This window comes from Asterias rubens, chromosome 8, assembly GCF_902459465.1.
Source record: "Asterias rubens chromosome 8, eAstRub1.3, whole genome shotgun sequence".
NCBI lineage: Eukaryota > Metazoa > Echinodermata > Asteroidea > Forcipulatida > Asteriidae > Asterias > Asterias rubens.
In genome coordinates, this window is record NC_047069.1 from 9,866,599 (window position 1) to 9,882,660 (window position 16,062).

Below are 16,062 nucleotides of genomic sequence, written 5' to 3' on the forward strand. Positions count from 1 at the left end.
TACATCACTTTTCATGTTACCCGGCCCGTCAAGCCATGTAACATGCGTTTTTGTTGCGCGCCACATGATTGGTTCTCGACCAATCAAACTTCACAGTTTGTTACTGAGGTATAACAAACACTTTTGACAAACACTACAAACAACTGGACAATGCAGAAGTTCGCACTGAAGGCTAAGCTATAGACCTTTTTCCCGCTGTCACCATCTTGGTCATGTTCCCTGTTTCCCTGCCTCAGTTTGGTTACAATGAGTTGGAATGGAGAAGACCACACCGTGAAAAAGGTCTATAAAAAAGGTTCAAACATTGGCCATAGACTGAGGCTGAACCTAATAACTACAGCAATGAAAGTTGCATTCCGAGGCAATAGACCTTTTCAGCGATCTGGCCATAGAACCAGAATACCATCAATTGGACACGGCAATGGGAAAGGTAAAAAGCCAATCAATACTTCACACATAAATTAATATAAAGCAAATGTACGTGATGTTGAAATCCAAGTCGGGCTGTATTGTATTTATATTTCTGAAGCAGGGAAATTCACTTATTGTTTTGCATGAGCTAAGAAGCAGGACCCAATTTTCTAGAGCTAGACAATGGCCGATTTTGTGCTCGCTGTGCGATGTCCATTTCATAAAAGGCATGCCTGCATTCCATTGCTAACTGTACCGGCAGGCAATGACTGACTCAAAAATGCAAAATTCATGGTGGAATATTCTTACTTTCTTGTAAACTCAAACTAAGCTTCACTTGAGGATATGAAAAATCAGTATGTTTGAAAATCCTGTTTTCACACAACTTTTTGAAGTACAGTGTACATGTTATTTTACAGAACTGTTGATTACCTTGTGGATGTTTCTTACTATAGATGGATTGCAATACGCATCATTGACTGCTTTCTTTGATATAAAACAAGTGCACACGTGTACGCGCTGCGCACAACTCTCAGCCAATGATAGCTCTTCACGCATGCACAATTCGTCAAAGATGGCGGGCAATGACATCTATTGCAACCCATCTTAAAAAAAATCTTCACTGCCATTCTTACCTGTCTTGTTCGTTTCTTGGAGCCGCCAATCCTAAAGATACCCAGAATGTGGAGTCCCTGCTTCTCTATGTGGTTGAAGCAAGCTTTGACGACCTGCGGTACCTTGGGTTCCTGGGGGAGTAAGCTCTTACGCCTCTCTCTACGCTGGGCCTCTACCTGGGTGCTTGTGGACAGGGACAGGGCGTCCAGGAGGGAGGTTGAGGTAGAAGAGGAACTGGAGGAAGAGGCAGCGATGCTTGAGATGTCCTCTGCAGATCCCTGGAGAAAAATAAATCATAAAATCGTTGAAGAGCTTGTTAAAACATTTTAGAATCTGAACAATACTATACTCTTCAGATATCTGTAATTATCAGCCATGATTTAGTACAAAGTAGGCAGATTTTATTTAATTTTAAGTTTTTTTTTCCCAAAGCAAAAAAACTAAAAATCAGACTAAAGTAGGAAATATCATGCCTGAAGTCTGTACATTTGTGGGTGTTACAAGGTTTGGTCAACAAATGAAGACCCAAATGGACTTGAATGCACGGGTAAGGATGTGAGATGGAAGCTTGATAATTTGAGAATAATTGGGTTCAGGTTGGAAAGAAGCTGTGATTCAAGGAACTTTAAATAAACAGGATAGACAATTGTAATGACAGCTTGATGTAGCTTACATTACAAAAAGGGAAGGCTTCAAAATAAATTTTAGTACAACACCTTTTTTTAAACAAGAACTGAATTTTGATTTTGATTTTTTTCTTTTGACCCACCCACCCACAAGTTCCTACAAAAAGAAGAAGATGAATGGCCCCTTACTAAAGACTGATGTATGATACCTACTGTATTTTCCAATTCCCGAGGGATAAAAAACCACATACTATTGAGTGTGGGATTTAGAGTTTCAAATCTTCCCACAAAGTCTACAATCTCCCACAATGAATTTGCCCACCTTTGCTCTATGGATGGATTAGTATCGGAGTAATATGTGACACCTAAAGAGTGTGTGATTGAACTTTAAATACACCTACACTGCACATGAATAGTAATAACTACTTCTGGTTAAAAAAAACTGCAAACAGTGTTTATGAAAAAGGGGTTCAACCCACTAGAACAAAACTAGTCTAGCGTGCAGACCGCTTTTGTATACTGAGTGCTGAAAAAAGCTTTTATACTGAAAAAGCTTTTTCAACTACGCCCTTAACGTCAACATACAGTCCAGATGATGAGGGGGGTCTCTGAATTGGTGAGCAAAGCGCCCTCCACGAGGAGGGTCGTGCAGCACTCCGCTAGTTATATTTTAATAAAGAATGTTCAGAATCTGGACTAGAACAAAACCTGTGACAGACGATCTGTTTCAATTGTTTTTAGGACATTTTTCCATGAAACAATCACTCACATTTATTTCAGGAAACGTATGCCTTTGTTTTTTTCATTCATTCAGATGTTTTAACCCTGTAGAAATGTAGATATACACCGACACAATAGACTCAAACTTTACAAAAATCTCACTTTTCAAAAAGTTTAAAATTATAAGGTTGGTTACAAATTTTGAGGTATTATTTGACATTTAAAGGTCAAATTTATAAAATTTAGTACAAAAATTGTTTTATTTTATATTTGTGTGTGCAGTAGAGAAGTTTTTGTTTTTGTAAGAAAACTCTTCCTTAAATAAAAGAGAAACCTTATAACACTTCCTTGTTGAATAAAAACACTTTGTTTGAAGACAGATAAATTCAAGAATGATTTTGATCTCCAACAAATGTTGAGTTCAGGTTAGAATAACACCCTCTTCCTTGACATATCCTCTGAATAATAAATAAGGAATAGAGGAAGCGTTAGTATAAACATTCAATAGGGCGTCCTTAACTACAAAATCTAAAAGTGTTTTTGACCTGAGCACACTGTTGGCAGTCTGTAACCTTGTGAACACAAACCGTTATAACACAGGAATATAAAACATGCTATTCTAAAATATAAACAAGGTAACCAAAACAGCCCACATCCGTAAACTTCAAACAGACTAAACTGATAATTGCACTGTATTAAGGAAATTTATAGACAGATGACTAGGCTACATCAACAAAATATAATCGGCAAATAGCTTCCAAGCTTTTCCGTAGAAAAGTCAAACATATTTGGGGTTATAAATGTGTTATGTGGGTTTTTTTAACACTTAAAAAGTACCTTAAGATGTGACAAAGGTGTATCTTTAAACCGGGAACCCTGTGCTCACTGCAGACCTGGAATTACATCTTAGAGAGGGCAAGGCCATTTGAATTTTGCAAAGAGCACTTCCATTGGAAAATCTTAACATTCTATTGGAAACTTTATAAACGGGCAACCAAGGCCAAAACCAGGAGCACCAGAGGCCTCAGTGTCCTCTGTGTAATTCAAGGCTTGTCACTAAAGAGGGAAAACTTTCAATATCTTTCTCCTGCATTTATTCTGAGAAAAAAAAAGTTGTCCGCAATGAGTCACATTAGATTGGTCTCAAATGTCAGAAATCTGATTTGCCAGAAGATTTTTGTGACTTGATATGTAACGCCCCACACCAAAATCAGCCATTATTAGAATTAGCTAATAGACATTATTTGTTACTTATTTTATTACATCAAACAGCACAATTTGCGCCAATAACAGGGCGAACAGGAAAGCAGAGGAAATGAGCTGCTTATTTGAGAGCACTGCTTAATGAATTTACCCACTAATAAGCAGAAGTCATTGCGGGACCAAACACATTCAATACACATCACATAGCATCTTGGTTGGTAACGTGTTTTCAATAAGCAAGACTTTCCTGTGCTAAGAAATTTTTGTTTGATTCAACAGCTCCATGAAATCGGCAATTATTTGACAAATAAAAATTGGCATCAATGTCTGGTACACAGACTCGATTGGTCACAAGTGAACACTCACTTAGTAGACATCCCAGACTAAAGACAGTGTTGCTAAGCTGGGCAAGCTTTTGTAAAGCAACCCCCAGGGGCTGGTACCATACACACAGACCTCATCGCAAGTACTTGGTACGTGCGCGTTAGGTGTGGATGAGGTGCATGCTGGCCTAGCTAGCGATCAGCGATCGCTATCTAGACCAGCATGCACCTCATTCAACAGTTAGTGCTTGCGCAATGGGTATTTGCGACGAGGTCTATTCAGAAATGTGTATTGGTATTCACAGTCTTGATAACTACAATTTTTGTTTACCTGAACCATGTGAAATTACAACTTTGCTAACTGTCCAGTTACTTTTTGTATGGAAAAAAACCTACAAAGTTCCACAGATTTTCACTACACTTCACTACACTACACAGTAGGAAGTTTCCCTTAAAAGATTACTTGCTGAGGAACTGTAGTTTTTGAGAAACAAGTTCACGAAAATAGTTTTTGCCTCAGTAAGACGAAAATTATTTTAGCATGTACAACGGATTTACGAGACTTTCTTGAAACATTGCTCTGTGATTTTCAACCTTGTTTCACTTATATACTTACATCTTGGCCAAAAACTTGTTCTACAAAAGGTACATGTACCAACCCTTTAAGTACTGAGTATACAGTGCTAACACATGTCGGTGTATATGGGTAAAAACCAAAATTAATATTCTTTATCCCCCAGTGCAAATTTCAATCTATTACATATCCTCACAAAACTTGAAGAATTTTGGAAACAGCAATTACCTAAACCTTCTCTTCCATAAAAGGACTGCCAAGCTAATGAATTTGTTGACGTCTTACAAAGTGACTTGTGATGTCATCGGCCAATTGGCTGTTGCATCAGATTCCCTCCCTATCTGCTTTCCAAATAACATTTTTCATCTTTTCCAATTTTGGCATTTACTGATTCCAGCTGAATCACATTAGAATCCAATTACAGATTGAAACAATTTGGGCATCTTTTGCAATGAATATGGCCCGATCAGCTGCTGTTACAACCGTGGAATTTGACGGGTTACACGAACGAACGCTCGGCGAGAGCACCGCAATACACCCTCCAGACAAAAAATCAACCGACTGAAAACTGGACGAGTTGGCTATTTATTCGTTTTGTGATTAATGGAAATTTCTTGAACGTATTTCCTCGGGTGACGTCAACGCCTATGTCCGGTTGTTTGGGCAGTGACGTCAAAAATTCCTCATGCATGTTTAAGAGTCCTAGGGAATCAATATAATTGTTTGTGCCCAGCTAATGCAAAATCAACCTGTCACTGATTGTTACCAGCCCCCTGACTAAAAAACCTGCTTGCGTGTCTGCTCGTACAACCATTCTGCTTAGCTTCACTGAGAATGATAATGGTTCGCACCAAAAATCGCAGGCGTCAAGTTGCTCCTGCGTTTTTTTGCAATTACCTCGGTCATTGAGCAGGACAAATCTCGTCACAGTTCTTCTTATTTTTGTGTCAGGGTTGGTATCATCTAAGACTGATGGAGAAAGTGTCCAAGGTACTTACAAGTGTTACTTCACTTATAATATGTTCATCAGGCCGGAATTTGACCAGCTGGACTTATAGGCAAATTGCTTTCACAAACACTTTGTCCATTGGACTGACCACAGGATTGGATGTAATAATTTTTAAAGTAATAGAAATTAAACACATTTTAGACACCAGCTCACAGGGCCTGATATTTGGTTCTTGGAAATTGTAATGAGTAAAAGGGAAGACTTAATAAATCTGCATGTACATAAAGTGTAGGCTTTAATAAGGGAATAAAAGGGTAGCGACATGTTCTTACACGGCCGTTTAAAACTGGCAGGGTCGACAGCTCGGGCCTTAAGCGCACGGCAACGACCCGGCAAGGTTTTAAACGGACATTTAAGAACGAGTCACTACTCTTTTATTCCCATTCATAAATGCCCTTTTGTTGAAAATTATTTTTTTTAAATACAATTACAGACACTTTGAAAGTTGAAAATTCTAGGTTTGAATTATTTTTTTCAAAAACTTTGTGAAGAGTCTGTTGCGCGTGTGTTGTCAGACGCGCGCGCTTAGTAGTAGATAAAGCGCTGTTATTAACAGCTATGAATTGCATTCCGCGTGATAATTATGCGCGCCTGATAGCGGAAGGCAGCTGGTTATAAACACTGGTCATTATCTACTGTTTAAACATCCCCACGTGCCGCGCTCTCCACCAGTAGGAGTAGAGAAACTGTCTGGGGTATTTATCAATAGACTTTATAGGATACGTTATCACTGTTGTTCTGATCACTGTTGCAAACACTTTTTTCCATTGGACTGACCGCAGGAATGAATGCATTAATTTAAAGTAAGAGAAATTAAGAAGTCTTTCCACACAGACCATGAAGGCCCCTCATCACCAGCCATGATATTTGGTCCTTGGAACAAAGTGTGTGTATCTACTTGCCAGCAGCTGATTTCACGAAACGCTGGGATCAATCCTATCTCGAGTTAGAACGAGTAACTCGTCCTAACTTAGGATTAATCTGAAGGTATGCATGGTACAGTGCAGGGTTGGGACTCGTCCTAAGTCTTAAGATTAATCTTAAGTTAGGAAGAGTTTGGCGAAATCGACGGCTGGTAGATTATGTTCTTTTGAGCACTTGTTTTGTTTTATTCTCTACTACGAAGGAGTAGATAATTGGAACTGAGAAGTTTCCCGGATTCCGAAAATCTACTCCGCAGTAGTGGAATATAGAGCAAGACAAGTTTTCAAAAGAACATAATCTACCTAGCAAGATATGAACAAACATAATGTTACCGCAAACCAAATATATAGTGAAATTGTATTGAGTTAAAAGGGCTGACTTAAATCTACATGTGGTGTAGGCTTGAATGAGACTTTTAAGGCTAGTTAATCACAGTTGTTCTGACTTTTCCAAGGCCCGAACAAACCAGAAATCAGACTAAAGTAGAAAGAATATCATCCCTTCCTCACAGTCCCTAGCACTAAATATTATGCTCAAGCAATTCAAAGTATTTTGTTTATTTGGAATTTGTATCATGACGAAATTAAAAACTTGAAGGGTAAATTTTTCACATTTATGCAAAAAGCAAAATCCAGGATAAATCAGAGCAAGTATGTTACTTACTTGAGCTTTCAAGTATTTACATTACTGTCAAACTTTCCAATAACAGACTAAACATCATCACCAAAATATTCACAGATGTAATCAATCTGTTTTCAAGTAACAAACATGTCAATTTTTTTTTCGTGGAAAATCCATATGTAATAGCAAGCTTACATTGTTGGGGGTGGGGGCTCGAAGGTAAAATTTAGTTTAGTGGTGCACTCATTTTCAAATAGATAGAGTCCTCATGAAAATGGGGGGAACTTAAAAGTCTTCTAATAAATTTTGTGTTAAATACCCAAAACGTCCCATGATCCAACACATTTCAAATAAATGTTCTGTACATTTCCGTACAGTTATTTTTTAGTCTGTTCCTGAATTTGGATAATAATCAATTAAAACAGCATTGCATTTGACATTTTGACTGGCACAAAACATTCCACTTTGTATTGTACAGAACAGTATATTTTGATGTTCGATGATGTACATTTCCAAATTTGCTATGAAAGAGTATCAGAAGTGAGGTAAGAGACTTTCCCGCTTTGATGAGAACTCTATCTATTGAAAAATGAGTGCAGCATGAAAATTAATTTGACATTTAACCCCTTCTTTAAACATTTCATTATTCTCCCAGAATTGATTACTCTGTAATAAGGGAATAAAAGAGGGCAGGCGAGGTCTTAGTTATTTAAAACTGGCAGTGTCGTGGGCCATGCGATAAAGGACAAAACCGTAGGCGTGGTCCTTTATCGCATGGCCTTGGTTTGAAATAAATGATCAAGACCATTCTTTTATTCCCATTCATAAATGTAATTTTTGTTAAAAAGCATAAAATGATGGAAAACCTGTAAACTTTTCTTGATATATGTAAATTATTAGTTCCTGTGACGTGCACAGATGCTGTTTCGTGACAGGTCAAATTGTGCGTACACGAGCATGCTCTCAGAATTTACATTGAGTACCTGTGTGGCGGTTTCAGTCTTCCGCCGTGTTCAGTTTTCCGGGTGACGTTGTCGGTCATATCAGCACGTTGTTCGAACGGTTTTAGCTTTCGGGCGTGTTAAGTTTTCCGGGTGACTTGTCAGATACCTACGCGAGTACCCTGGCGAGTAGTTCTCTCAGCAGTGACCCCACATTGTTTATATTATGATTCTTTTCTGTGTAGTTACATAATCTCTTGCCCCATCTTTACATGTATTCATGGGTACAACTTCAGGCAGGTCACACTCTGCTTGCGTAAAAAACAACTCATACGATCCACGCGTTTGCCGCTAGTTGTACTCGACTCGTGGACGCCGCCATGACAGCTGTGCGCAGGCATCTCATGACGTAATGCTACCGTATTTGGTCATTCGGAAAACTGAACACAGCGGAAAGTTGAAACCGCCACACCGGTATGTATTGATTGCGTTATGCGTGAGTTAATGCCATCAGTAAGCGTACGCGTCACAAGTATATGTTGAAAAACCTCTCACTATAATTATGTCACATGTTTAAACATGGCCACGTGACCGCCTCTTGACAAACCAAGATGGTTAAACTGTTCCGGTTAATATTCATTCCAAAAAGCCGAATCCCGCAACTGTAATAATTGTTTTCACTGCAACAAACCAGCCATAAAGGCAACTACTATTCTAAACAATTCCCCCTTTCCCTCCATCTGAATGACAAACCATTTCAATATTTACCCAAAATAGCCACTGTGTAAAAACAACCTTCCAACTTCCCCTCATTTTTATTCCCCATATCATTTCTGTGGCTCCCGACTAAACGCTGGTCAATGCACTCCGTGTGATTTTGTTCATTTTGTGTCAACTTTAAATCCAGGATAATTTACTAGTATGGATAGAATGAAGTTTGTAGGCCAGTCAGTACGGCTGTTATAAAAAAAAAATGGCTTAAAGGTAATCACTTAAACAACAAAATTGCAATAACAACTTTTGGATAGAAGCCTTAAAGCAGTTGTCGATAGTATAAAGCATTTTGAGAAACCTTTCATTTCAAAGTAACGTGGTTATGTAAACAATATAATAAGTTTTTATCTCCCAAAATTTGAATTTGAGAATCGTTACTGTCAGTAAGTAACATGTCTCAGATTGACTATTCCTATATGGGATTATTCTTTTTGACATTATCTCAAAACATGACCACCTTTTGAAATAACATTTACTAGTATTGTTAGTTTATTATAAACACATCAACAAAAGTAAGTCCCCCCTCCACAATTCGTCATCACATCGTAAGGTAAAACATTTTACCAATACAACTAATTAAGAAATAATTCTATGACCTTTTTTCCTAGGTGTTGTTGAAAAATGAAAGATGTCAATGAATTCATGGCTGAATGAGCTCAAATGGAAGACAAAAACTGCCTTTCTCAAAAGTCACCCCAAGGAGGGGGGGGGGGCGGGGAGGGGGGAATTACTTTTGTTGATGTGTTTATATAAACATCTACTTTTTGTATAGGATACAATCAAACTGCTCCAAAATCCAAAGGTACACTCTGACTTTAAAGGGGACAAGGTTCTCCGAGTGCGCCCCCGAAAAAATGTTTTTATGACTTACAAGTGTCTTAATGACACCTAGCAGAACTGGGGCTTGATGAACCAACAGAATGGACCCTGTACTTGAATGACTCTAACTAGCCTAGGGTGCACTTATATTGTGTTGCAGGACACAAGTGCGCTTGGGGTGTTATTTATTGCTGAAGTGAATTTAAAATGTCGTCTCTCTATTAGTTCACCGCACAGAGAAGATAAATCAGATACTTCACTGGCATTGAAACATGTGTGCTGTCATTCAACGTTAACCGCTTTTGAACCTTTATATGTGTTTATCATGCATTATTAATATGCCAAAAAAAAGAAAAAATGTACTTATTCATCAATGTTTTATGCTGCTTAGTTTGCTTCTTAGACTAAGAAGGGGGTGGTGGGTTATATAGTGAAAGAAACAAAGATGCTAAGCAAGTTTACTGGGTAAGAGTGTATGGTAACAAATTTACCGTACATGTTATTACCACACTCAATGGAAAGTCTTCATAAGACCACAATAGCATGAGTTAAAATGTTGCATTAGATCCAAATTTGCCGACAAATTTGCTGACAGTAGGGGATAGTTCTGAATTTGCAAACAGTTCTAAACTTGCATGTATTATGGAATTTGCATACAGTTCTGAATTTGCATATAGGTCTGAATTTGCATATAATAGCTCTGAATGAGCAGAACTAGTAAATGCAGACTTGACCCTCATTTTATGGGAATTTTATGCATTTATATCTACACCTACAATGCAATTTCACATTGTAGCACCCTGTTAAGCTCACAAAAACCCTCTGTGATCTTTAAAACGCTTTACACTGCATACTATTATCCATATCTGATGCCCACCTCATAAAAAAAAAACGGTCCTTCAATGAATAACCTCTCAACACGCTTGTTTGCATAGTTGGATCTCAAGGTTTAACGGTAGGTCAAGAGCAACCACATTGTAAATCCGACATTTTTACCGCTCCCGACTCCCCGCAAATGGGGGGTTTATGTTAATATAAACACGTCTTCCACCACCATCCATCAAGCAGGATCTATTAGCATTAGTCCCTCACTGTGCACTGATGGTATTGCTGATTGCAAATGTCCGACTGTTTTGGTATCCTCCCCCCCCCCCCCCCTCCTCAACAATGGCTTAGAGGACCATGGATCGTGGTGCGAGGGCTATATTTATTTGGATATCTTGGACAATTTACGGCTCGTACCAAAATGGATGCATGACTCTTTGCGATACAATTTGAATGGAATGTTTCAATGTACACTGTGATGGTTTTGTGTGTCTAAATTACTCCCACGATTATAAGGCAATCGGATACACATTTGACTTTTAAAAAAATATCAAGGTAAAAAAATGTCTAATAGAATTCTATAATTAAGATTTTTTTTAAATATATAATAATAATATCAAAATCTTATATATAACGCATGTATCTACCAAACAAGGTACTCAAGGCACTGAGTATACAAACTTAGTTTTAAAAAAAATTGTAAAAAAAAAAGAGTTAATGGCCTGACGAAATAATGAAAACAAAAAAGGAAGTGGCATGTTAAAAGGAAGCAGGCAAGGATGCTAAGCATGTTTTTGAAATTATTTTGCCATAACTCTTTTTTGTGCAAAGTGTTGCATCCTTAATAACATTTTACAAGTTTTTAACTGGGCTATTGAACAAACAACCAACATCTAGACTTTTGCTGTGAACAAAAAAAACCCGACTTGTACCTGAAGGCAAGTACTTGACTTTCCGGATACATGAAACTGTTTATAGAATTCGGGGTTGAGATCTTTTTCAATACCCGGCGGCATTATCGGCAACATCGATGCCGAGAAAGCAAAGCAAACAGAAATACAGGAGTGTTGACAAGGTCAAAGTTACTTTCCACAAGATAAATCTAGGAGGGACAACAGAAACATTCCACCAAATAAACAGTTTTTTTTTTTTACAACCATGTCCCTTGGGTGGTGTTGATGATTTATTGGGTGCGAAAGGCTAAAGAATTAGGCAGGACTTGACTTCCACATGTAACTCATGGTAGACCTACAGCACAGCACCTACTTTAACCTTGCTTTAAAGGGAGGGTATGCAGCACCACTAATTTTGTTTAAAGACAGTGGACACTATTGATAAATGACCAGTCTTCTCACTTGGTGTATCTCAACATATACATAAAGTAACAAACCTGTGAAAATTTGAGCTTGATTGGTCGTCGGAGTTGCGAGATAACTATGAAAGAAAAAAACACCCTTGTCACACAAAGTTGTGTGCTTTCAGATGCTTGATTTCGAGACCTCAAATTCTAAAATTGAGGTCTCGAAATCAAATTCGTGGAAAATTACTTCTTTCTCAAAAACTACAGCACTTCAGAGGGAGCCGTTTCTCACAATGTTTTATACTATCAACCTCTCCCCATTACTCGTTACCAACTGAGGTTTTATGCTGATAATTATTTTGAGTATTTACCAATAGTGTCCACTGCCTTTAACATTGTCTTATGACCCACAAAAAGAATGGATGAACTTTGAAATGTGAATGGCTTTTCTTCTTGGAGATTAGTAGGATTTGAAACTTTGCATGGTGGAAGTAAGATATAGAAAAGTTTGCGGTAACACCATGTAATAACAATCTCTCAATGAGTTGGGGTGGTTCTGAAAAGAACCGTTGGATTAACTCGACGTTTCGACGTTTCGATCAGTATGCTCTGATCGTCTTCTTGGAGATTGCCGCTTTAAAATGAATGGCAGTAAAAACCTTTGGTTATTAGAAGCCTACAGCAGCTTTCGAGAAGCGTTTTGAGAAACATTTCACCTCAAAGTAGTGTGGTTTCAATGTAAAAAGATGACACCCATTCGGGAGTGAAAAAGCGCTATATAAACTCAAATATTATTAATATTATTATTGTATACCAGGGCCCAATTTCATAGCGCTGCTTAACGGTAAGCAAATTTGCGTGCTTACTGTAGCAGAAAAATTTGCTTAAGCCGTAGCCTATTTCACAGGTTAGCAGAAAAATTTTGCAGCTATATTGCGTGTTTACCGCAGATTTGCATTGTGACGTCATTTTTTTTCGTGCGGTAAGCACCGTAAGGTTAGCATGCCTTTTTGTGTGCTTACGGTTAGCAGCGCTGTGCAATAGAAATTGCACAGTAAGCACAAAATCAGCCACTAAGCAGCGCTATGAAATTGGGCCCTTTACATTTATGTAACCTTAAAATACTAGAATGGTTTCAAAACCAAAGGTATACTTTGCCTTTAAAACAGAGTTGGGTGTAACTTCTTTGCCAATAAATGACTTACATTACTCCGGCCCAGAGCAAGCCATTGGCAAGAACAAAAGCGTTCATTTGTTTATGAAAGTGGGACTTTAGTAGCTTTCCCGCTACTTTGAGTGACAAAGAGCTTGCCAATGGTATTCAGCTCATCGTCTACAATGGCTGGAATTTAAGAGAAACAATACACAAGACAGCAGACCTTGTCGTAGTTTAAAAATGTTTACTGGACTAAAAAAATTAACTCAAGTCCAGAATCAAAATGAGAAAAAAAGAAACTTCCTGATTTCTGACAACATGCAAACAGCTTTCACAATATTTCTGATTTTTCCAAGGGAAAACAAAATGGAAACAGACTAAAGTTGGAGTTACCAAGATCTTTTTCTTTCTCCATCAACCTTTTCCCAGTTTGATAGACCATCTATCGTACACTGTTTAAGTAAAGCCATGTTTTTTTATTATATGTTCTTAGCGGATTTGTGCACCTAGGCAGCGTGATGAAAATGGCCCTCAGAACATGTTTCGTCCCTTGAAACAACACCAAACCCAATCTTGGTAAACAAGTCAGGCATGAAAACTACATCTTGTTTTGTTTATTTTGTGTCAATCATAACAGGGCAATTCCATAGTTGCATATGTCACAATTGACCACATGTATCTAAAATGACTCATATTGGAATATTAGTTGAGACTCCATACTCTAAATTTAAAAAAGTACCAGTCACTATAATTTGTTTTTATTAATAATTTAATTGCCATTATAAATATTTTTTTCATAACCAATGATTTTCATTATAAACAATTTGTCAATATAAACAGTTAGTTATCAACTATTTTTCATTATCAATAATTTGCCATTATAAAAACCTTATCATAATCAATAACTTGCCATAATCAATAATTTGTCATTATTAGTACTATGTATTTGTTGTAAAATCAAGCCGCAAAAACGTTCAGGGGAAAACCAGATTTGCTTACCACAGAATTCTGGGCCTTTTAGTGGATGTTTAGTATCAATTCAAATCTAATACCATAGGTCTCTGACTGCCGCAACTTTCCCCCAGAGTAACTCTGTAAATGTGTCACATCCATGTGTCAGAATCGTCTCTAAATAAGGAAAACCTGATCAAACCCCACGCCCCCCCCCCTGGTTTGCTTTCTGTTCTCACTGGATAAGATTTTCACAGGCCACTATCCTCTCAAGAAGTGTACCCTACCCCACACCAACGAGTTAGGGTTACTCAGTTGACACACCTGGTCTGTAAGTGTTTCTGTACACTCCCTGAGTGCTCTGTCGAGGGTTCTATTTTTACATCATCTCGCTCGTCCCCGTTACCAAGAGGATAATGTGTGGCAAAGGGGCGGGGGGGGGGGGGGGGGTGTCTTGCCTCGCCTTCCACCTCTGGGACCCCAGTTCGAATCCCACCGGGGGCACTACATAGATGTGGGTTGGGTTTTTCAGTCCCTACCCGACTGCGTGGGTTTTCCTTGGAATAATTCTGTGGGGTTTTCCTCCCACACATCTAAAACTGAGATTTCTTCTGATTGTCTTCTCACCTTGTCCAGATGCTGAAACAGGCTTTGACAAGAATTATCGTAGATGTAGATGTAGAAATGAGATCACGTAACCTCTATGTTTTTTTTTTTTTCAGGGGACGATATTTGTTAATTTGTACACACCTGTGGCACTAAGTCTAATTTCCCTCCCATGACAGGTCTCAGCCTATTTAAAAGTTTCTAAGCGGACAAAGACAAGTTGCTAGTTCCACCTTTCTGCTAAGCACACATCAGGAGCCCCATTACTTAAACCTGTACAACCTAATATTGCAGGCATAATACTCGGGTGGGATTCGAGCCCATGGCCCTTGAAATTCTAGAGCAGTGTCTTACCAAGTTAATTTAAGTTTTTTCTTTTGAGACAGACTGTTTTTTGAAAGTTTTCTTTACACTCTTCTCCCCTATGGTCATTTATAAAAACTCTAACCTTACCTTAAACTGTTGCTTCCCTTGTTGTCGAACCAATAGAGGGGACTGGGCCAAGTCAAGACTTTCCCGGCGTTCTTTCCGTCTAGTTGAGTGGTAGCGTTTAAGACCCTGCTCGTTGCTGATACATTTCTCTAATGGGATGCCAAAGACTAACGGGGTACCAGACTCTATAATGAATCAAACATAACAAAAATATTATAATTGACTACTCAAGAGAAAGGTAATGCAAAATATAAACTGTTTTCAAACGTTCTGGGTTTGGACTTGTGAGATAATTATGCAACAAAATTTCAAGTGAATTTATACCAGGTAATTGATTTTGAAAAACATTCATATTAACCAATGTTGTGCAAACCCTTTAAATGCCATTAAATCTTCAGGATTCAATGTGCTTACACTTTAACTTTTCTAAGACCTTTACAATTTGATTATAGTCTGGCAAAAGCTTTTGCAAAATCATTTTTAGAGAATAATCAGAACGATGGATATATTAATATAATAAAAGCTTGTCACAAATAATACAGCATTATCAAAATTAAATGTCACTTTTAATTAGTGGTCCCATCATTTGGAGGTAAAAAGGGTAAAAAAAAGTACATACGACTGCGATATTTATTATCCTGATTATGATATATTCACAGACACCGGTGAGGGAGCCTCAGGGAGGCTACACAGGGATAGATAATCAAGGCAGTCCTAAATAAGTTATTATCTCATTATTTACCACTCAGATAAGAAGGAAAAGTCCCGTTATGGCGCTGTTATGATTTGAAATCCAGAGGTCGGATTTGGGATTCCCGACTCCGCTGCTCATTTTCAGCTGCCTTTTTGTTTACGGTTCTAGCTGGTCCTTATTTTGTCATTATTTTTTGGGGCATTATCTGTATACAGTAATAAGCTCATTACTGGAACATTATTTGCACTTTCTCAGGTCTGATTTTGTTTGTTTTGTTATGTTGTCTTTGACTTTGTGTTGTTTTTTGTTTGTTTTTTTTGTCCAGGGATGTTCCCAACAAACCTTGGCTTATTTGTTTTCAATATCAATATCATTTGTCATGTTTACTCTTTGCTTTGTATTGTACTACTTTATTTTTGTCCATGATTGTGTCATTTCTAATTGTGAGTACGGAAATCAATATTACACTGAACTTGAAATCAACAAGTATTTTTTGAAAGGGACGTTACATCATCATCATGTTACAGCAAAAACAGTT

At 37.9% G+C, this 16,062-nt stretch overlaps 1 protein-coding gene across 2 annotated transcripts in view; it reads right to left on the reverse strand.

The window, feature by feature from the left end:
• The window catches only part of LOC117293366 (rho GTPase-activating protein 6-like), a 58,009-nt gene that overhangs the window by 19,696 nt on the left and 22,251 nt on the right, over positions 1-16,062 (reverse strand). For both annotated transcript variants that reach the window (XM_033775661.1, XM_033775660.1), the window contains exons 3-4: positions 14,852-15,015; positions 1,047-1,304 (exon numbers count right to left, since the gene is read on the reverse strand). In XM_033775661.1, the coding sequence (XP_033631552.1) occupies positions 1,047-1,304; positions 14,852-15,015 (422 nt within the window). The remainder of the gene's footprint in view (positions 1-1,046; positions 1,305-14,851; positions 15,016-16,062) is intronic.